This window comes from Microchirus variegatus (assembly GCF_963457635.1).
Source record: "Microchirus variegatus genome assembly, chromosome: 19".
NCBI lineage: Eukaryota > Metazoa > Chordata > Actinopteri > Pleuronectiformes > Soleidae > Microchirus > Microchirus variegatus.
In genome coordinates, this window is record NC_139820.1 from 22903483 (window position 1) to 22925191 (window position 21709).

The 21709-nt window shown below is 43.6% G+C and overlaps 1 protein-coding gene across 1 annotated transcript in view; it reads left to right on the top strand.

Annotated features, from left to right (window-relative positions):
• LOC310941067 (protocadherin-1-like) overlaps positions 1–12419 on the top strand; it is a gene marked incomplete at both ends in the record, with an annotated part of 164652 nt that extends 152233 nt beyond the window's left edge. The window contains one exon of the mRNA XM_083906146.1: positions 11971–12419. Within this exon, the coding sequence (XP_083762272.1) occupies positions 11971–12419 (449 nt within the window). The remainder of the gene's footprint in view (positions 1–11970) is intronic.
• Positions 12420–21709: the final 9290 nt, after the last annotated feature.

Below are 21709 nucleotides of genomic sequence, written 5' to 3' on the forward strand. Positions count from 1 at the left end.
CGGATTAAACGTAACGCTGTTCACTTGCAGTGCTATTTGTACGTTTTTTTGACGGATCAATCGGAATTTTTGGTGATGTGTCGGTGATCACTCGAGCGTGTTCTCATTAAAGTTTGGTAAGAATCCGCGCTCTGATGACGTCACGACGGACAATAGTGTAGATTTACGGATTTTAATGTAACACGGTTCACTCGCAGTGCTCTTGTTGTGGCTTTATTTGTACGTTTTTTGACGGATCAGTCTGAATTTTTCGTGATGTGTCGGTGATCACGCGAGTGTGTTCTCATTAAAGTTTGGTAAGAATCCGCGGCCTGATGACGTCACAGCGGACAAAAGTGTAGATTACGTACTACGGATTAAACGTAACGCAGTACAGTCGCAGTGCCCTTGATGTCAGTTTATTTCTACGTTTTTTGACGGGTCATTCTGATTTTTCACGACGTAAAGGGTGTTCTCGTTAAAGTTTGGTAAGAATCCGCTCTCTGATGACGTCACGACGGACACAAGTGTAGATTACAGATTTAAACGTAACGCGGTCCAGTCGCAGTGCTCTTGTTGTGGCTTTATTTGTGCGGTTTTTTTCATCAGTCTGAATTTTTCACGATTTTGACGGTGTTCTCGTTAAAGTTTGGTAAGAATCCTTGCTCTGATGACGTCACGACGGACACAAGTGTAGATTACGGATTTTAACGTAACGCGGTACAGTCGCAGTGCTCTTGTTGTGGCTTTATTAGTACGTTATTTTTGGAATCCGCGCTCTGATGACGTCACGACGGACAAAAGTGACGATTACGTACTACGGATTTAAACGTAACGCGTTTATCTCAGCGACGTCTGAACAGATCAGGATGAATTTTGTCGTGTTTATGTAAAACGGTGATATCTATAAGCAGGTAAAGTTCGGTAACTTTACCAGGTAAAAATCTAAAAGGTTCTTCTGGATTCAGAAGAGAAGAAACTTCTGGATTCAGGAGAACCTTCTGGTCCAGATCTTTTCTCAGAGAGGCTCAGAATGTTCTAAACATTTGCGGTAAAGTGTTTTGATGGAACTTCTCTCTCTCAGAGTTCTCTTCTTGGTTGTGTTTTTATTTTATTTTGTCATTAACTGACTTTAAAAATCCCGTTTCTGTGGGGACGCGTCCCATTTCTCTTCTTTAAGAAAACACTCGGAGGCTTTAACTGGAACGACGACGGCTCGTAATCACACACACACACACACACACACACACACACAGAGTGACAGAGTAAGAAGATTGTGAGGTCCCATTAATAAGCCTCACCCCCCCCCCCCCCCCCCACCATGATCCCCAGATGCATCCAGGGAAACGGCGGCGGCGGCTTCAGCCTCGGGCTCTGATGCTGCAAATTTATTCACTTTTGTAGGATAATTGAATTTTTCCTTCATAGTAGGCTGATTCCACAGGGCTGTAAGTACAAGTGTGTGTGTGTGTGTGTGTGTGTGTGTGTGTGTGTGTTCACGCTTTTCTTCCGGACTATTAATAATTGACTGCTCGCCGTTTTCGTCTTCTTCTTCTTCTTCTTGGTGCAGATTCTTTTCACCTCGTCTAATTCGGTCTCCTCCTCAGATCTGATCTTCAGGTTCCTCAGGTTCTTCTCTGTCGTTTCTCTTTTATCAATTAACTCATTATTTTTTTTAATCGTTGATGTTATTTACAGTCACGGACGCGGAGGGGGCGGGGTCACAGAGTTTTGTGTTTGATGTGCGAGTTAGCGCCGGGTGGCGTAAACAGCCGCTCTTTAAACGTCGGCCGTTTGTTGATGCATGGAAAACAACGTTGACAGGTGTGTGTGTGTGTGTGTGTGTGTGTGTGTGTGTGTAGGAACATTAAAGCAGGAAAACATCACGAGCGAGGGTGCGTTTGTTTTGTCCGTCATCTCTGTCTCGCACACAAAAATAAGTGGTGGAAGAAGCGGAAGGAAAACAAAAAACAAAGTGCTTCCAGGAACGTTTGTGATAAACACTGCATTCCGTTTACATCAGAAGTCGGACGTCGTCGTAGCGACATGTTAAACACGATAAAGTAGAGACACAGATGGACATCGGTGTCCAGGTTAAACTTAAAAACATGGACTTGAGTGTCCAAATAGAGACAGAAAATTGGTAATTAATGTCCAAAAAAGGCACCATAATAGATGTAGATGTTCAGATAAACTTAAAACCATGGACTTGAGTGTACAAACAGAGACATAAAATGGACGTAGGTGTCCAAAAAGAGACATTAATGGATGAAATTGTCCAGGTAAACTTATAAGTTAACTTGAGTGTCGAGACTGAGACAGAAAATGGACATAGGTGTCCACAAAAAGACAATAATGGATGTTGGTTCCCAGGGAAACTTAAAAACATGGACTTGAGTGTCCAAACTAAGACAGAAAATGGACATTAATGTCCAACAAAGGCACCATAATAGATGTAGATGACGTTCAGATACACTTAAACAACATTTCAACAGGGACTGAAAATGGACGCATGCGTCCACCAAAAGACAATAATGGATGCAGGTTTCCAGAGAAATTTAAAAAATTGACTCGAGTGTCCAATTTAAGGCAGAAAATGGACGTTTTTAAAGAGACATTAATCGATGTAAATGTCCAGGTAAACTTAAAAACATGGACTTGAGTGTCCAAACAGAGACATAACATGGACATAGGTGTCCACAAAGAGATGATAATGGATGTAAATGTCCAGAGAAACTTAAAAAATTGACTCCAGTGTCCAATTTAAGGCAGAAAATGGACGTTTTCTTCCTTAAAGAGACGATAATGGATGTAAATGTCCAGCTCCACTTACACAAAAATGCACTTGAGGGACCAAACGGAGACACAAGTGTCCACAAATAGACAATAATGGTCACGTGTGAGGAAAAACAAAGACACTCTGCATACCTGTGTGTGCAGAGACACCTTTAGACGAAGATAATGAAGCTCCTTGTGTCCACGCAGAGATAATCCTGGACTCAGTCGTCCACTTAGAGACCGTAATGATCCCTGAGGTGTTTGTGTTTGGAGACGCTAATGGTCTCTCAGGTCTCCACACAGATGATAATGGACTCCCAGGCGTCCACATGTGAGGACATTCCTGGACTCAGGTGTCCACATGTGAGGACGTCTAGTCACAGGAGGAAAGTGTGAGATAAGAAGCTCATTATTTTTGACTTAATTCAACACAAAGAAGTCGTTTATGGACTTTAGCTCCTGAGGATCTTTATTTTCAGCCTGGTCTCAGTTCAACGTTTGACTTTACTCTAAAAACCAATTTCTTCATTCTACACTGTAAAAAAAATAAAGTTTTTAAATGTTTGTTTTAAAGTGACATCGTCCTCCAGGACTTTCAGGAGACATTTTACACTGTTTTACTGCAGTAAATTTTCATTTATATCTCTATGTTTTAACACAGTGTCACCTTTTAACGGAGGGTGTCATATCATTTAAACGCAGTGTTATGATTAAACACAGTTACGTCACGTTTTAACGCAGTGTCAGGTTTTAATGCAGTCATGCGTTAATGCAGTGTCGTGTTTAAATCGTGTTTTAACCCAGTGTCACGTGAAGCGCAGTGACGTGTCATGTTTTAACGCAGTGTCATGTCTAAAACGCAGTGTTTAAACGCAGTGACGTAGCACATTTTGTCGTTGTTTTGAGGACATCGTGGCATGTTTTAACACAGTTTAACGCAATGTCATGTTTTAACGCATTTATTTGATCTGTTTTGAAGACATGCTAGCATGTTTTAATGCAGTTTAACGCAGTTCCTTGTCTCGTTTAAACGCAGTGTCCTGTTTTAGCGCAGCATCACGTCTAAAACACAGTGATGTAGCATTTATTTGATCTCTGTGTTGAGGACTTCCTGCCGTTTTTTAGCACAGTTTAACTCAGTGTCATGGTTTTTAACGCAGTGTCAAATTTTAACGCAGTGACGTGTCATTTAAACGCAGTGTCATGTTTAGACGCAGTGACGTAGCATTTATTTGACCTCTGTTTTGAAGACATGCTAGCATGTTTTACCAGAGTTTAACGCAGTTCCTTGTCACGTTTAAATGCAGTGTCATGTTTAGACGCAGCGACGTAGCATTCATTGGATCTCTGTGTTGAGGACTTCCTGCCGTGTTTTAACACTGGGTGAATATTTTTACTGACTTGTGTAAAACACAAATAGTTTTCATTGAATAAAATCTTAGTTTAGAGTAAAAACAGTAAAAATAGAGTCTTGTGCAGCAGGAGCTGGTGTCAAATGATGTGAACAGCTTCTGCAAATGAGAGCGTAGCGTGGCGGCGAGACGTCTCGCTGGTCATTTATCTCCGTAAACGAGACGAGGCGCTGAGCGCCGACTCTTTCTGTTCGTCCTCCTGCGTCAAATGAATGAAGTCGGACCTAGTTTTTGTTGTTTTATGACTTTAAAAGAATAAATGAAAACCCAGCGAGTGATTGTTTGCCTTTAAACAGATGCAGATCCGCTGCTGCAGCTCGGTTTGTGTATTCAGGTCAGTTTGTGCATTCAAAGCAAACACAAACCGTGTTCCTGTGCATCTTTAATGAGACACACACACACACACACACACACACACACACACATACACACACACACACACACACGGTGTGCTGGTCAAATATTTATGGTCAGGAGAAGCTGCTGTGTTATTGTACTTGATGTAGCTCCAGGCGTTTTTCTCTTGCAGCGGCTTTGCTTCATTTTCTCTCGGACACAAATAAAAAAAAAATATCACTTTTTCTTTCGGCGTTTTCACTCTCGCAATTTTCAACATCACTTACGGTTATTTTTTGTCTCTTTGCTGACGCGGCAAACGTTGAAATTAGCCTCATTTCAGGGAAATTTGCCGCATTTTTTTTTGCCTTAAAATATAAAAATGCGAAAATTATCATTTTTAAATGAATCATTTTTAAATGATCATTTATCATTCCACAACAGGAAAAGACAGGAAGTACATGTGCAGGTGGGCGGGTCACTTAGCGACAGGTTTGTCAGACAATAAAAAAAAAAAAAACTTTATTGATAACTATCACAACGTGAAAAATTTTTAACACTGGAGATAAAAAATGTTGAAGGAGGAAATTACTGACATGAGCTTTAATATTTCTCTGTGAAATAACTGCAGCTGAGTTATTTTATAGTGTGTGTGTGTGTGTGTGTGTGTGTGTGTGTGTGTAGGAGACACACTCTCACACCTCTGCAAACCTCCATCTGTATTCATGTTCACACACCACCTCCAGTTTTGTGCTGAGTTCAATAACGCCACACACACACACACACACACTCCTGCAGTGCACAGTGATCCTGCCGTGTCACTTTGTGCAGAACTCTCTGTTCCTATCAACATTTCCACCGTCTTCGTCTCCGTCGTCGTCGTCAAACGTCGTCGACGAAGACGTTGGAAATAAAAACACACGACAAAGAAATCAACACGTTCTCCTGTCTGCTCTCCGTCGAGGACGATCTGTCCACGGAGAGTGAGACGGAGTGAGACGTCCTGACACGAGACAATCTGTCCAAATATTCACGGTCCTGATGATGGAGGTCATCTTTGAAAAGGATGGATCTGAGATGTTAAAACAGACGACTCTATTTTAGCCACTTAATGAAATAAAATCTACGTCAGTTTAAGTCTACGACGTCTTAAGAACACGTTCACGTCTTTATTTCACTGTTAGACAGACTTTAACAACAGGAAACTGAAGTTTGTAAACCACTCACTCTCCCACACCAAAGCCCATAGAGAAAATCAGTGATTTTAACATCACAGGGACACAGGAGCTGTTTAATAACAGTAAAAACATTAACTGAAGAACCCTGAGTTCAAACGTCTTATTTCGTCAATTCGGCTTTGGAAAATCTTAATTCAGATTCACGTCAGTGACACAAAGTGACCACACGAGGCAGCAGCGGACCAGCAGCTCCTGTGTCCCCGTGAGCTAAAATCGCACATTTTCTCTATGGGCTTTGGTGCGGGAGAGACCAAATATATGTATTGTTATATATATATATAATTTTTTTTTTGCCTTTTCATCGCTAAACCAAAATTATTCAACGCACAAACCTCATGGAGACCAAAAACCTGGTCCTAATGAGGCAGAACCTCATTTGCGGTATTAGCTAGTTATGGCTACGGCTAGTGATAAGACTTTGTTTGGTCTGTTTAAATGATACATTGTCCTCTGTGTGTGTGTGTGTGTGTGTGTGTGTGTGTGAGACAGCAGATTGTAGCGTGGGCTGCGCGCTAACACCTCGTTTTTGTTTCCTCTTCACTTCCTCTAAGCTCCGCCCCCCCCCCCCCCCCCCTGTCCTCTATTGTTTCCATACGATAAACCGGAGACGTTGTCGTTGCTGCAGAGGAGGCGATAATTGAAGGTTTTTTTCCTTTTGCCACAGCTTTAACTCTAACACACACACACACACACACACACACACACACACACACACACACACACACACACACACGAGCGTGCTTCAAAGTAATTAAACACATTAACACTTCAAGCAGAAGCAGCGAGAGAGGGAAAAAAGAGGAGCTGTGTCTTTTGTGTACGTTTCTCAGTTATCATCACGACTGAGCACAGAGGAGGAGAGGCTTTAGCATATCTGTGTGAGGAGGAGGAGGAGGAGGAGGAGGAGGAGGAGGAGGAGAGCCAATCAGCTCGGGCCTCTCTCCTCCAGCTGACAGCGTAAAATGTCAGATACTCATCGGGAAATTATTTCCATTTGGTACCGCTGACATCTTCCCGAGTGAGGACTCTGAAATCTAATTAGTTTGACCGTAAAAAAAAAAGAAGACGGCGGCGACCAAGGTAGTGGAGTGTATTATGCAGAGAGAGAGGCCGTCGGGGGCGAGCGAGGCGGCCCTCGGGGTTAACAGGAACTCAGGAGTGAAGATGGGGGAAGAAAAAAAGGCTGCGTGGTTTTAAACGGCCTGGGCTAATGTGAGGGAACCTTGAAGACGACGCTACGACGCTAAGCTTCACCGCGGCTACGAGAGAGAGAGAGAGAGAGAGAGAGAGAGAGAGAGAGAGAGAGAGAGAGAGAGAGAGAGTGAGAACAGATAGCACTTTACTTCTCCAGAGGGTCACAGCAGAACTTTTAAAACTTCCATTAAGTCACTGATGGAGAACATTAAGTCACTGCTGCCGCTGTAATTCTGCAACACAAAGTAAAAGCTACGTCAGTTTGAGTCTACGACGTCTTTGAGAACGCGTTCGCATCTTTATTTCACTGTTAGACAGACTTTAACAACAGGAAACTCGAATTTCGTCGACCGTAAACCTTCCCCACACCAAACCCCAGAGAAAATCAGTGGTTTTTAGCTTCGCGTGGACACAGGAGCTACTGTGTCACCTCTGGTGCTAGCTGCTAATGTTAGCATCCATGCCCAACAACTTGAACTATAATTCGGCTTTAGCATGTTAGCATATAGCCTGATACACTTAACCTCGCTCTGTGGGAAAACAAAATGGCTGCCTGTGAGGAGACAGAGAAAAACAACTTTTTAGCCACTTAGCAAAAGACGTAGTTCATAAAATCTACGTCAGTTTAAGTCTACGACGTCTTTAAGAACACGTTCACGTCTTTATTTCACTGTTAGACAGACTTTAACAACAGGAAACTGAAGTTTGTAAACCACTCACTCTCCCACACCAAAGTCCATAGAGAAAACCAGTGATTTTAGCTTCACATGGAAACTTCAGTCTAACAGTGAGATAAAGACGTGAACATGTTCTTAAACACATCGTAGACTTAAACTTGACCTTTTATTGGTATAAAATCCAGTGGAAAGACTCTGAAAGCACTTTCAAAATAAAAGTCTTTGAGATTGAGATGGTTTTCTTTTGATTTTTATTTCATTTTCCATCTAAAACGATGACGGTGAACAAACCGTGGTCACATGACACTGATCTGCTGCCTCAGGCTTCAGGTTCACTCTGATTATAACAACGTTAAATAACACGTGAACATCTATAGTTTAATGTGACAGATTATAATTCAGCTGCAGGATTGAGGAGCAGGTTTGACTTGTATTTTTTATTCTCAGCCTCAGGAGTTCTGTCGCCTCAGGACAGTGTTGTTGTGTTGTTGTGTTTTGTGGGAATAACAAACACCAACAGTCATTTTCACAGACACATTTGATTTATCCTGTTTTTATTATTATTATTATTATTATTATTCTGTGAATCACAATCAGGTTTGTTTTGTTTTTGATGAAATAAAAGATGGAGGAAAATAAACGTAAAATCAAGAATAACTAATGTTAACGTAAAGTAAATGTGTGTAAGTGTCCTTCTCCTCATCCTCCTCCTTCAACTCCTTCTCTTTTTTCACCTCCTTGTCCTCTTCCCTTTCCTCCTCGTCTTCGTTCTCTTCCACCTCCTCATCCTCCTCTTCCTTCTCCTCCTTCTCTTCCTCCTCAATCTTCCTCCTCCTTCTCTTCATCATCTTCCTTCTCTTCCTCCTCCATCTCTTCTTCTTCCACCTCCTCATCCTCCTCTTTCTTCTCCTCCTTCTCTTCCTCCTTCTCTTTCTCCTTCTCTTCCTCCTCCTCCTCAATCTTCCTCCTCTTCCTCCTACTTCTTTTCCTCATCTTCCTTCTCTTCTCTTCCTCCTCTTCCACCTCCTCCTCTTCTTCCACCTCCTCGTCCTCCTCTTCCTTCTCTTCCTCCTCCTCCTCAATCCTCCTCTTCCTTCACTTCCTCTTTCTCTTTTCCTCCTCTTCCTCCTCCTTCTATTCTCTTCTTCATCTTCCTTCTCCTCGTCCTCTTCCTCCTCTTCTTCCACCTCCTCATCCTCCTCTTTCTTCTCCTCCTTCTCTTTCTCCTTCTCTTCCTCCTCCTCCTCAATCTTCCTCCTCCTTCTCTTCCTCCTTCTCTTCCACCTCCTCCCCCTCTTCCTCCTCCATCTCTTCCTTCTCTTCATCCTCCTCCTCTTCCTCCTCATGTATAATAGAAATCCATTGGCCTCCTCCTCCTCCTCCTCCTCCTCCTCCTCAGTCATGTGATCACAGGTGGACGATGTATTCTCTCTAATCCCAGTCAGTGCTGAGTCGTGTCCTCAGATTATTCACTTATTTATTTATTTCTTTAGTATTTTGTTGGATTTAAGGTTGTGAGAGTGTTTCCTGTGCAGAAGCAGCTTCGTCTGCACTAACGTTCAGTCATGAGTTGAATAAGTGTTTTTTATTCTTCTCTCTCTGTGTGAACCTGACGTCAGCAGCAGTGAACTTCACTAACTTCACTAACTTCACTCCTGACGACAACGGCGAAGAAAAAGTGATGACGACGCGTAAAAGCTTTATTTCAGACCGTGAGCGAGTGTTAAAGCGTCTTTAAAATACGTTTATACCGGATCCACCAGAACTTTCTGCAACTGTGCAAGAACCGCTTTACGTTACGTTCTTGTCTGTTGTGATGTCATCAGTGGGCGGATTCTTACCTAAATTAAATGTGAACACACTTGACCGATCACCGACCTGTCACGAAAAATTCACGTTGATCCGTCAAACGCTGTAGACACGACATCGCTTTAAAACCTGACAGAAACACACCAAAGCCCACAGAGAAAACCAGTGATTTTAGCTCACAGGGACACAGGAGCTGCTGGTCCTCTGCTGCCTCGTGTGGTCACTTTGTGTCACTGAAGTATGTCTAAGTTAAATATTTTAAAAGCCAAATTTTACAAAATTAGACATTTGAACTTGTGGTGTTGAAGTCACCGTTCTTCAAGTTATTCAACAGCTCCTGTGTGCTGTGATGTTAAAATCACTGATTTTGTCTATGGGGTCTGGTGTGGGAGAGTGAGTGGTTTACAAACTTCAGTTTCCTGTTGTTAAAGTCTGTCTAACAGTGAAATAAAGACGTGAACGTGTTCTTAAAGACGTCGTAGATTTAATCTGAAGTATAAAGAGCTCAAATGACAGGAAACTGAAGTTTGTAAACCACTCACTCTCCCACACCAAAGTCACTCACTCTCCCACACCAAAGTCACTCACTCTCCCACACCAAAGTCACTCACTCTCCCACACCAAAGTCACTCACTCTCCCACACCAAAGTCACTCACTCTCCTCACACCAAAGTCACTCACTCTCCCACACCAAAGTCACTCACTCTCTCACACACCAAAGTCACTTACTCTCCCACACCAAAGTCACTCACTCTCTCACACCAAAGTCACTCACTCTCCCACACAACAACTCCTGTGAACTCCTGTGTGCTGTGATGTTAAAATCACTGATTTACTCTATGGGCTTTGGTGTGGGAGAGTGAGTGGTTTACAAACTTCAGTTTCCTGTTGTTAAAGTCTGTCTAACAGTGAAATAAAGACGTGAACATGTTCTTAAAAATACCGTAGACTTAATCTGACATATATTCTATTCCCTCAGTCAGAAAAAAAGCCCATAATGTTGTTATTTTTGTGTTAATTGTCTGTTTGTGCGTCATAATTACGGTTTTTAACGAACCTGAGCTGCTTCTGTTTTTTCTCTGATCCTGTTTCACGCTCAGCTTCAGCCTTTTCTGCCTCAGATTAAACCAACGCCGCTGAACTATTAGTGACTTTAAAACTACGCACTGAGCTTTAATTAATTTTTCTCAGAGACACAGAGAGAGAGAGAGAGAGAGAGAGAGAGAGAGAGAGAGAGAGAGAGAGAGAGAGAGAGAGAGAGAGAGAGAGAGAGAGAGGGGCCTGTGTGTGGATAAAGGGATAATGACAGCTTTAATCAGCCTGTTTGCAGCTGAAGTGTGACACCACTTTCTCTCACACACACACATTTGTGGGTTTTAAAGGAAACAAAAAGCAGATATTTACACACACACACACACACACTCTGCCGGCTGTCAAATACAATCTGCTCACTATCGACTCCACTTCCTCGCCTTTTCGTCCGAGAGGAAATTGTTTTGTAAAGGATAAAATCGAGCCGAGCACAAACAATCATCTATATGCAAGAACGCACCAAGTAATAATAATACACATAATACACGGTAAAATAGAGACAAAGAGAATAAAAAAAACTGATTAAATTAGAGGCAGAAACACGTTAGCGTCGTCGTCGTCGTCGTCATCTCCAGGTGAAATTATATTTTCTCTGAATTTGTCGAGCGTGAACTCAGCGGTGTGCATTGACTTTAAGTCTTTATGAAAGTCTGACAAACATTTGTAAATCGATCTACGCTCCCACACCAAAGTCCATAGAGAAAAACAGTGATTTTAGCTCACGGTGACACAGGAGCTGCTGGTCCTCTGCTGCCTCGTGTGGTCACTTTGTGTCACTGAAGTATGTCTAAATTAAATATTTTAAAAGCCAAATTTTAAAAATTAGACGTTTGAACTTAGTGATGGAGGCAGCAGTGGATCAACAACTCCTGTGAACTCCTGTGTGCTGTGATGTTAAAATCACTGGTTTACTCTATGGACTTTGGTGTGGGAGAGTGAGTGAGTCCAGGCACCGCTTACCGGTTAGCTGCATTAGCTCCTTTTAGCGCCGTTAGCGCGGCTATAGTCGAACTGGAGTGCTCTGTTTTATTTAAGGAAAAGAGCAGCGCTAACAAATAACGTTAGCATACCTGTGTACTGCGTATGTGTGCCTCTGTTTTTAAAGTTTAGCGTTACTTTGGAGACTAATTTTAACAATCGGGAGTCACGTGCGTCTTTTTACGGTCAGTCGCCATGGAAACGCGTCGTGCGTTAACGTGCGTTTGACAGCACTAGTTTTTATCGCAGTTTTTGTGCGTAAGTGTGTGTAAACCACATTATCTATTTGACTCTTGTTTCGTACAACTAACGTCCAGTCGTAGTCATACTTGTTGCGTTGCCGCGGAGTTTGGTTCCCCCTTGTGGTCAAAAACAAAACACTCGCTCATCATCACGTGTCCGTATCATCCCCAGACGTTGTTGTTGTTGTTGTTGTTGTTGTTTCCAGCTAACTCGACCTCCTTCTTCCCTCCGCAGACCTCAGGCCCCTCCCCGACGTGGCGATGACCGGTAACTGCACGCGCGAGTGCACCGAGTTCGGCCACTCGGACTCGTGCTGGATGCCCGGTCAGCCGTCGCCGACCCGCAAGGTCAGCGCCAAGAACGCCCCCCAGCTCTCCACCTTCGTGCCTTACCAGGAGATGGACGGCCAGGAGGCGCTGATGGCTAACGGCAGCCCCAAGGCCCTGATGACGGAGGAGCGCGGCGGCGTCGTCGGCGTGGGCGGCGCCGGCGCCGGCGGCGGCGTCGCTTCCAAAGTGGCCAACATGCGCTTCATGACCCCGTACAGCAGTGCCTACCCGGGCGGCGGAGACTCGTCTGCGAAAGACTGTGGGATGGAGGAGATTCCGCTGAGTCAGGCGGTGGAGTATCACTCCGCCACCACCCCGACCGGCCAGGCGTCTAAACGAGAGATCTACCTGTGAGGGCGCCGCCCCCCCTCACCTTAAAACCACACCCACTTACACCAACACCGCCGCCGCCAAACCCGGCTCATCCCCACCTGCTCACTGTCGCCCCCCTGTGCCTATTACTCGCAGTGCCGCCCCTCCCAACCTCCCCCCCCGGCCTTTCTCTCTGTTTTTATAACTGCATCGTCTGTACAAGGCTTTAGACCCCGCCCACTTTGCCCACTGCCACGCCCCCCCCCCCTCCTACACCCACCTCTTAAAAAACAATCAAATGTAAAATAGAAACTCGGAATGTAAACTACGACACATCGTTGTGATAATTTATGGGATTTTTTTTTTTCTCTTTTTATTCGTGCGTTTTTGTCGGAAAACGGAAAAAAAAGAAAAAACAGTTTTTGGGGGCGGGGCGGGAGAGAAAAGGGGAGGATCTTTGTGTAAATCCTACTTAAATATTCTGTGTCATGCTAATCTTATCCTCAGTTTGGATTATTTTTGTTGTCGTTGGAGAAAACTGAAGATTTTTTTTTTCTGGGCGGAGCCGAATCCGAGCGACGGACGCACAGACGGACGTTAGCGACAACGCACGGCTTTTTTTTCCCCCCGCTCGTTGGATTTTCTTCGGTTTCGGTATTTTTCGGTCTTTTCTTCGGTGTACAGAGCTGTAAATACATCGGACACTGACGGAGGACGAGAGGAGAAAACCTCCGTACAAGAGCAGGACGACGGCGACGACGACGTTAGCCGCTAACGTCGCAAACGCAGGAACCTGGACTCTAAGCGCATCACCGACGGTGCCGAGTTATAAAGACGCTTTTATTATTATGATCATTGTTATTATTATTATTATTATTATTATTATTTAGTTCTTTCTCTGGAGCAGAAACATTCTGAGGTGCAGAAGAAGAAGCAATTCATCCAGAAGCAGAGAAACAGAGTGAGTGAGTGAGTCCGATAAAAGATGCTAATATTCACGATGTTGTCGCTCGCGTTAGCCGTGAAATGAAAAACTCGATGTGAACGTTTGTGAAACTAAAGCACGGAGACGGAAGAAGACGATCGGAGCTAAAAAGAGAAGCCTGGTGAAGTTAAAACTGCAGTTTTTTTGTTGTGTTAGCGACCCCTAGAGGTCACATCCTGCACTGCACTAAGTTCATAATCTGGGGAGCACAAAACAATTCAGTGTCGATTAATAATCCGGTTCCACAAAAACATAAATGAAACAAAAATCAGGGGATCGTGAATATTTACGCTAGTTTTTGGTTTCGTACGAAGTCGGTCACATGTGAGTTTATGTCGTTGCTAAGCGACCACAGGGGATTCACAAAGTCTGGGTCGGGAATTTCTTAGATTTGGTTGTAAATTTGTCGCTACGTTATTATCCATAAAGAATGTTCGCAAAAACATGCTACATCGGAACAAATTTGCACGTTTTAAACAAGTTCTTAATCTTTTCGTAAAGTCTGAGAGTTTGCCAGAGTTTTAACGAATTAAAAACAGAGCCTTTGATGAAAATACTGCGATCTTTGCTTATCGCTAAAACTGTAACATCACTCCTCACTTTCTTGACATTTTGAGGCGGAAATCTGCAAATTCTTAACTTCATATTCGCCAAAGTCTGTCGCTACGTTCAAAGTTGAACTCGTTTTTGCGACGTTTTCAATTCCCGTTTTTACCGAATCTTCACTCGTTAACTTGGTCTTTGTTCGCATTTACCTTCATTTCACTTTATCTCTTCATTCTTCGCTAAAATCGAAAAAAAAAGAAGCTCGGAGTTAAAGAAAACCCGGACGTAGGATTCCAGAATGGATCCCCGACTCTTCTCAACTCAGAGTCGACGTACGTCTCGCTTCTGTCGTTGCTAAGCGACCACAGCGGCCCCTAAACAACAACATGTATTTACGATTTAATTTTTAAAAACCTTAAATAAAGCTAGGAGTTGAAGAAAACCCGGACATTGGATTCCGGGCTGGATTCCTGCGTCTTCTCAACACTGTAGAGTTGACGTCGCTCTCACGTCCGACTTCCCGTGTATCGGGAACTCGCCGTATACTCAACGTAGTCCAGTGGGCGGAGCTCCAGCGTCCGGTCGTGTGTCTGCGAGGCTCGCGTTGTCGCCGCTGAACCCCCGCGGCGTCCACAGAAGATTTAAAAACAGTTAAAGAGTCAGAGGCTCGAGGAACAGCTGTCAGCGCTCGTCTTGTGTGTGTGTGTGTGTGTGTGTGTGTGTGTGTGTGTGTGTGTGTGTGTGTGTGTGTGTGTGTGTGTGTGTGTGTGTGTGTCAATTGTTTCCCCCGCTGTGTGTTTTATTCTCTCTCTCTCTCTCTCTCTCTCTCTTGTTAGCTCCTTCCTCTTTACTTCCTCAGCGTGACGCCGCTCGCCGTTTAGCACAAGTGCTGTTTGTTAAAGTATTTGTTAGCTTCATGCGGCGGAGATGTTGGGGGGGGGACACGGTGGCGGCGGTGGCGGCGGTGGCGGCGGTGGCGGCGGCGTGCCCCCCGTGGCGCTAACAGGAAGCCAGCAGGATTAACGACACCTGTGCAGGCTTCACGTTAACGCTAACGTCGCTCTCCAGGCTAATTTACGACCTGAGGCTCGTTATTGTCGCTAATTGTTACTATTTTTCAAAAACGCTCGTCCGCGAGGAGCCAATCGGAGGCGCCGTGAGTTTACAGAGATATAAAATCACAATCAGGAGCTCGGTTATCTCTTATGTTTCTAACAGTTTGGTTCATAAAATACAAGAAAACAGTGAAATATTTTGTCTTTTAAACCTTTTATAACGATGTTTTTGATGATTGACCTTCAGATAAATTAAAGTTGTCAGATTACTGAAATAATCTCCAGATTAAATAACATTGTCCTCCTCTGGCCCCGCCCCCTCTGGCCCCGCCCCCTCTGGACTCCCAGGTGTGCGGCTGCTGTTTTTGTGCTGAGTCGTGTTAAAGAGAGAGGAGGTGAATCAGCGTCAGTTTAACCTTTGATCTTTAATCTCTGACTCTAATTAACCTACCACTGAGTTTGAGGAAGAAAAAAGCTCCAGTACGTCGATTCTTCAGAGAGAGAGAGAGGTTTAAAAAGAGGAGAGAAATAGAAACGGCTCGAAAATATCAGAAGAATTCAGAAACACAGATATTTACGTTTGTCGCAAACGGGATCGTGAACCTGTAACGTGCTGCGTTCAAAGACCTTCACTAATGTCAGTTATTCCACAATTCACTCACAATTGTTTATTGTTTAAGCTAATTTTCTCCATATATATGAAGCTAATTTTTTACGTTACTTTTGGTCACGAAAGAATTTCTGTTTCCCGAAATTTGTGACATTTTTTATGTGATGTTTATATGAAGCTAATTTTTGCGTTGTTTTGTCGCTAAATAATTCCGTTAATAACTGCTCATAAGTGACTCCTCCCCTGTGGCTAATGCTAATGCTAATGCTAACCACAGATTTAAAGAACGTGTCTTTACAGAAACGGTTGGATGTGATATAATAAATGGTTGCAGTAGCAGCTCTTTAGCGCCCCCCTGAGGGCAATTCGGTAATAATTTTTTAAAACTGTCTTTTTGCTTCACCTGTGCTTCTTCTTCTTCTCTGGTGACGTTTTTCTGTCCATGTTTATAATCCTGGACGTTCTGTTTTCATTCTTTTCTCCCAGATTCCATATATATGTACAGTATATTTGTGTATATTGTGTCACACTGCCCCCCAGAGGCCAAGAAAACCAGGTTTCCAGGTGTTTTCTGTTCTCTCTTCTCTGAAAGCTCGTCTCGTTTCTGGATGAATTGCGTCGTCGTTGCAGCTGTCAATCAAACGCAGATGCTTTGAGTTTTGTTTTGTTTTTTAACGTATTATTCAATTTAACCGTTTCCATCGACGACGACTCAGTGAACTCATCGTCTTCTTTTCCCTCCGTCTTTACGACAAACGACGACGACGTCGGAACAAGTCTGTGCTGCTCGTGTCGTCTTTGTTGTTTTTTTACGTCACGAAGAAGTCGAAGCTAACGAAATATGACGTTGTTTTAAAGTTACGTCCAAAAATTCTGTCAAAGAAAAACAAAACGTGATTTTCGTACATTTAACGATATTAAACGAGATTAACGATGTTTACGTTTGAATTTCTTTATCCACAAAAGAAGCTAAATTTAGCAATTTTGGCGACAGGATAATTAGCGTTTTATTATAGTGAAAGTAAAACTAGCAAACGCGAGGAAATATCGGAAGAATCTCCGCATTCAAATATTTGAACTTTAGCAAAGATGTGAAAATCACGTTTTCACGTCATTTGGCGAAATTCAAAAAACCCGAACTTTTTACAAAACGACTCAACAATTCTTAATTTCAGCGATCAATAAATCTACGATTCTTTCTTTGGACAAATATTCTCTCTTAAGAGTTATTGGACCAAAAAAATTTGATGTAAAATTTGACGTAACGTCAAACTCTGGAAAAAACGCGATACGACGTTTTATTGTGACGGGCAGCAGATTTTTGTTCCGACGTGAAAATCACGTGACGGTGGAGTTCAGAGTGTGTTTTATTTTGGCGGGTTGTGTGTGTGTGTGTGTGTGTGTGTGTGTGTTAAACTGAGGCATGAGACAAAGACAACTTTATAAATATTATACGTTTCTCTTGTATTCGCCGTTGTTTTGAATCAACTGCTGTGTGAATATTATGGTCTGTGCTGTTTTATTTGATTTATTTGATTTTGTTTTCTTTGATTTTACCAGACAACGTAAATGATGTTTTCTCAGCGGGCTCACTGGACTGGACCGGACTGCACTGAACTGGACCGGACTGCACTGAACTGGACCGGACTAGACTAAACTGGACCGGACTGGACTTAACTGGACCGGACTGGACTGTACTGTACCGGACTAAACTGAACTGGACCGGACTAAACTGAACTGGACCGGACTGGACTGGACTAAACTGGACGGGCTGGACTAAACTGAACTGGACCGGACTTGACTAAACTGGACTGGACTAAACTGAACTGGACCGGACCAGACGGGACTAAACTGAACTGGACCGGACTGGACTAAACTGGACTGGACTAAACTGAACTGGACCGGACCAGACGGGACTAAACTGAACTGAACCGGACTGGACCGGACTGGATTGGACTGGATTCTGTGTTTTCGGTTCCTTTAAGTTTTAAAATAACTCAGAAATTTAAATCTCGTATTTTTACCTTAAAGGTTTAAAAATGTGGAAAAATAATGAACACATGAATTTAGTCACTTATTCCCAGATTAAAAAAAAAACTCATGTGACCCAAAAAACACAAAGATAAAACAACAGGGTCAAATATTTACAAGCAAATGATTTATTTAAAAAAAAAAGATAGGCAAAAAAAAAGACATTTGAATTTCAAATCACAAAAAAAGCTTCTTAAATATCACATCGTCATCGACATATAGAATTACCAGATTTTACAGTATATTCAACATATTTTACTGATAGTTAAAAAGTAACAAAATTTAAAAAACTTTTCAAATTATTTAAAGCTACTGCAGGCACCTTTGTTGTCCACCAGGGGGCCACGGTTCCCACTTTGGGAATCGCTCATTTAAGGTTTTTTCTCCCCGCAAAAAAAATATCGCAAAAAAAATATCTTGTTGGGAAAAAAAAATCTAAAATTATTCGTTGTTGCGTTTAAATAAAAACATAATAATAAAAATACAGTTTTTAAAGAAAAAATAATTCTGCGAACAAAATAAAAGCACTTTGGACAAATGAAGAATTTGTATTAATCATAACACGATTTTCAGATAAAATTTTCTTTGGACACAAAAAACGAATTTTTGGACTTTTTTTCTCGCAAAAGTCGTCACGAGAAAAATAAACGTTGAAAAAGGTGTCGTAGGTTATTTGACGGTTATCGAAATGTAACGACACGCGTATAGAAAGTTTACATTTTTGTTTTATAAAAAAAAAGGCTAATATTTTAGAATTTTGTTCGAAATTTTTTTTTTTTATCGTATTTTAATTAGAAGAAGAAGAAAAACAACGTAAAAAAACTGCCCAATCACGTTTGTCTTGACAGGAAGTCCATGTTTGTAGCTAACTGTTGGTCGGTTATATTTATATATATATAGGAACAACGATAGTGACGCCTTGTTTTTCGTACAGTTTTATGTACATGCAAGTGTAGGTTTTTAACAAAAAAAACAACAACAAAAACAAACAAAAAAACACAAACAAACAAACAAAAAAACATGAATATGAAAAAAAAAAATCTATATATTCAAAACGACGTGAAGGACATTTGACCGTGAAACCTGTAGGATTATATCGTCTAAAGTATCGTAGGATCTATTCAACGTAGGAGCGACAGAGTCCGAGCGGAGGAACGCTAGCGCCCCCTCCAGTCATTCACGCGCTTTAATGCTTTTACATTGACTTTGTTGCGTTCTAACACTTTTGTTTCTTTGGTTTATTTATTTCCCTGAACTTTGTCGGTTTGTATTTTTCTCGGCGGACGTTTGTTTACGACGTCTGTCGTTGTTTTTGTTTTTGTTTGTTTTTTTAAAGAAAAAAAAAAATCTGCATTCGCATGTTTTCAATTTGAACGAAGAAGAAAAATCTCACGTGTTTTTTTTTTATTTTTGCTGAGCAAATCAAAGAGAAACGAAATCCTGTAAAATTTACTCCGTCTTTAGAGCTTTACAATAAAATACAGTCTGTCAAAGGAAGGTGGCGCTGTCGCTCTCTTTGTGTGTGTGTGTGTGTGTGTGAGAGAGCGAGAGAGGGTGTGTGGGTGGGTGTGTGTGTGCGTGCGTGTGCATGTGTGTTTGTGCGTGTGTGTGCGCTTGCGTGTGTGTGTGTCAGTGTGTGTGCGTGTGTGTGAGTGTGTGTGCGAGTGTGAGTGTATGCGTGCGAGTGTGTGTGTGTGTGTGTGTGTGTGCGTGTGTGTGTGTGTGTGTGTGTGTGTGTGTGTGTGTGTGTGTGTGTGTGTGTGTGTGTGCATGGACCTTATCACAGCGCTCGCAGCCACAAGTGTTCCCATTGAAATGCAGGACGCGATGTTTAATCATTGTAAGCGAGCGCTCTGCGTTAGCCCGAGCTAATCTCCATTTTAACATTTCACACAGCGCCCGCAGTCGTGTGTGTGTGTGTGTGTGTGTGTGTGTGTGTGTGTGTGTGTGTGTGTGTGTGTGTGTGTGTGTGTGTTTCTTTTCTCTTTCAAACCACAGAACAACGCGGCGTCCACATCGCTCCACGATGGCCACCAGCGGCGAATACACTTGACCGTGTCATGTTGATGCAGATCAACGTTTGGAGGCGAAAAAATGCTGCTGAAACATGAGATTCAGTTAAAGTTATTATGAGAAACTGATGAGAGTCAGAACGAGTTCATTAGACTCCACTCACTCTCCCACACCAAAGCCCATACAGAAAACCAGTGATTTTAGCTCACAGAGACACAGGAGCTGCTGGTCCTCCTCCTCTTCCTCCTCCTCTCTCTCCTCCTCTTCTTCCTCTCTGTCCTTCTCCTCCTCTTCCTCCTCTTCCTCCTCCTCCTCATCCTCCTCATCCTCCTCCTCTTCCTCCTCCTCCTCCTCCTCTTCCTCCTCCTCTCTCTCCTCCTCTTCTTCCTCTCTGTCCTTCTCCTCCTCTTCCTCCTCTTCCTCCTCCTCCTCATCCTCCTCATCCTCCTCCTCTTCCTCCTCCTCCTCCTCCTCTTCCTCCTCCTCTCTCTCCTCCTCTTCTTCCTCTCTGTCCTCCTCCTCCTCTTCCTCCTCCTCTCTATCTTCTTCCTCCTCTCTCTCTCTCCTCTTCCTCCACCTCTTACTCTTCCTCCTCCTCTCTCTCCTCCTCTTCTTCCTCTCTGTCCTCCTCCTCCTCTTCCTCCTCCTCTCTATCTTCTTCCTCCTCCTCTTCCTCCTCTCTCTCTCTCCTCTTCCTCCACCTCTTACTCCTCCTCCTCTTCCTCCTCCTCTCTCTCCTCCTCTTCTTCCTCTCTGTCCTCCTCCTCCTCTTCCTCCTCCTCTCTATCCTCTTCCTCCTCCTCTCTCTCCTCCTCCTCTCTCTCCTCTCTCTCCTCCTCCTCTCTATCTTCTTCCTCCTCCTCTTCCTCCTCTCTCTCTCTCCTCTTCCTCCACCTCTTCCTCCTCCTCCTCTTCCTCCTCCTCTCTCCCCCCCTTTTCTTCCTCTCTGTCCTCCTCCTCCTCTTCCTACTCCTCTCTATCCTCTTCCTCCTCCTCTCTCTCCTCCTCTCTCTCCTCCTCTCTCTCCTCCTCTCTCTCCTCCTCCTCCTCCTCCTGGAGCAGCTGTCATGTGACCTCCGTGTCTCCTCCTGCAGGAGGAGCAGAGCTGTCAGGAGCAGCTGTGGGAGAGCGAGGAGGTGTCAGGTGATGTGAGGAGGGAGGAAACAGAGGAGCAGAGAGGTCAGAGGAGACGAGGGAGGAGGGAAGGTGGAGTAAAGGAGACAGAGAAGGGAAGCTCCTCTTCGTCTCCTTTCTACCCTTCCTTATCCTCTCACGTTCTACATCCTTTCCTCCTCCTGCCTCATCTTCTCGTCTCCTCTCACTTATTTCCTCTCTCCTCCTCTTTCTACCTTTTTACATCACCTAACTTTCCTTCTCGTCCTTTCCTCGTCTCCTCTCCTCCCTCCTCCTCTCTTGTTTCCTCCCCTCTTGTTTCCTCCTCTCTTGTTTCCTCTCCTCCTCGGGAAGTTTCCTCCTAAACCCAAAGTTGACTTGACCTCCTCTAACCTCTGAGTCTGCGTCTCCACGGTAACGCTCATCATCACGATGCTAATGATGCTAATTCATACCCAGCAGTGATGGAGTGATGGAGGATGATGATGATGATGATGACGACGACTTTGTCTCCACTGACCTTCGTCCTCGGGAAACCGCGGCGCCGAGCGACCGCTGAGACGGCGACAGACGAGCGAGTGATCTTTAGCGACCAGTGTGAAGTTTGACCTCCTGACCTTTGACGACGAAAGAGAGTGAGTGACTTTGGTGTGAGAGAGTGAGTGACTTTGGTGTGAAAGAGTGAGTGACTTTGGTGTGAGAGAGAGAGTGACTTTGGTGTGAGAGAGTGAGTGACTTTGGTGTGGGAGAGTGAGTGACTTTGGTGTGTGAGAGAGAGTGAGTGACTTTGGTGTGTGAGAGTGAGTGACTTTGGTGTGGGAGAGTGAGTGAGTGACTTTGGTGTGGGAGAGTGAGTGAGTGACTTTGGTGTGGGAGAGTGAGTGACTTTGGTGTGGGAGAGTGAGTGACGTTGGTGTGTGAGAGTGAGTGACTTTGGTGTGGGAGAGTGAGTGAGTGACTTTGGTGTGTGAGAGTGAGT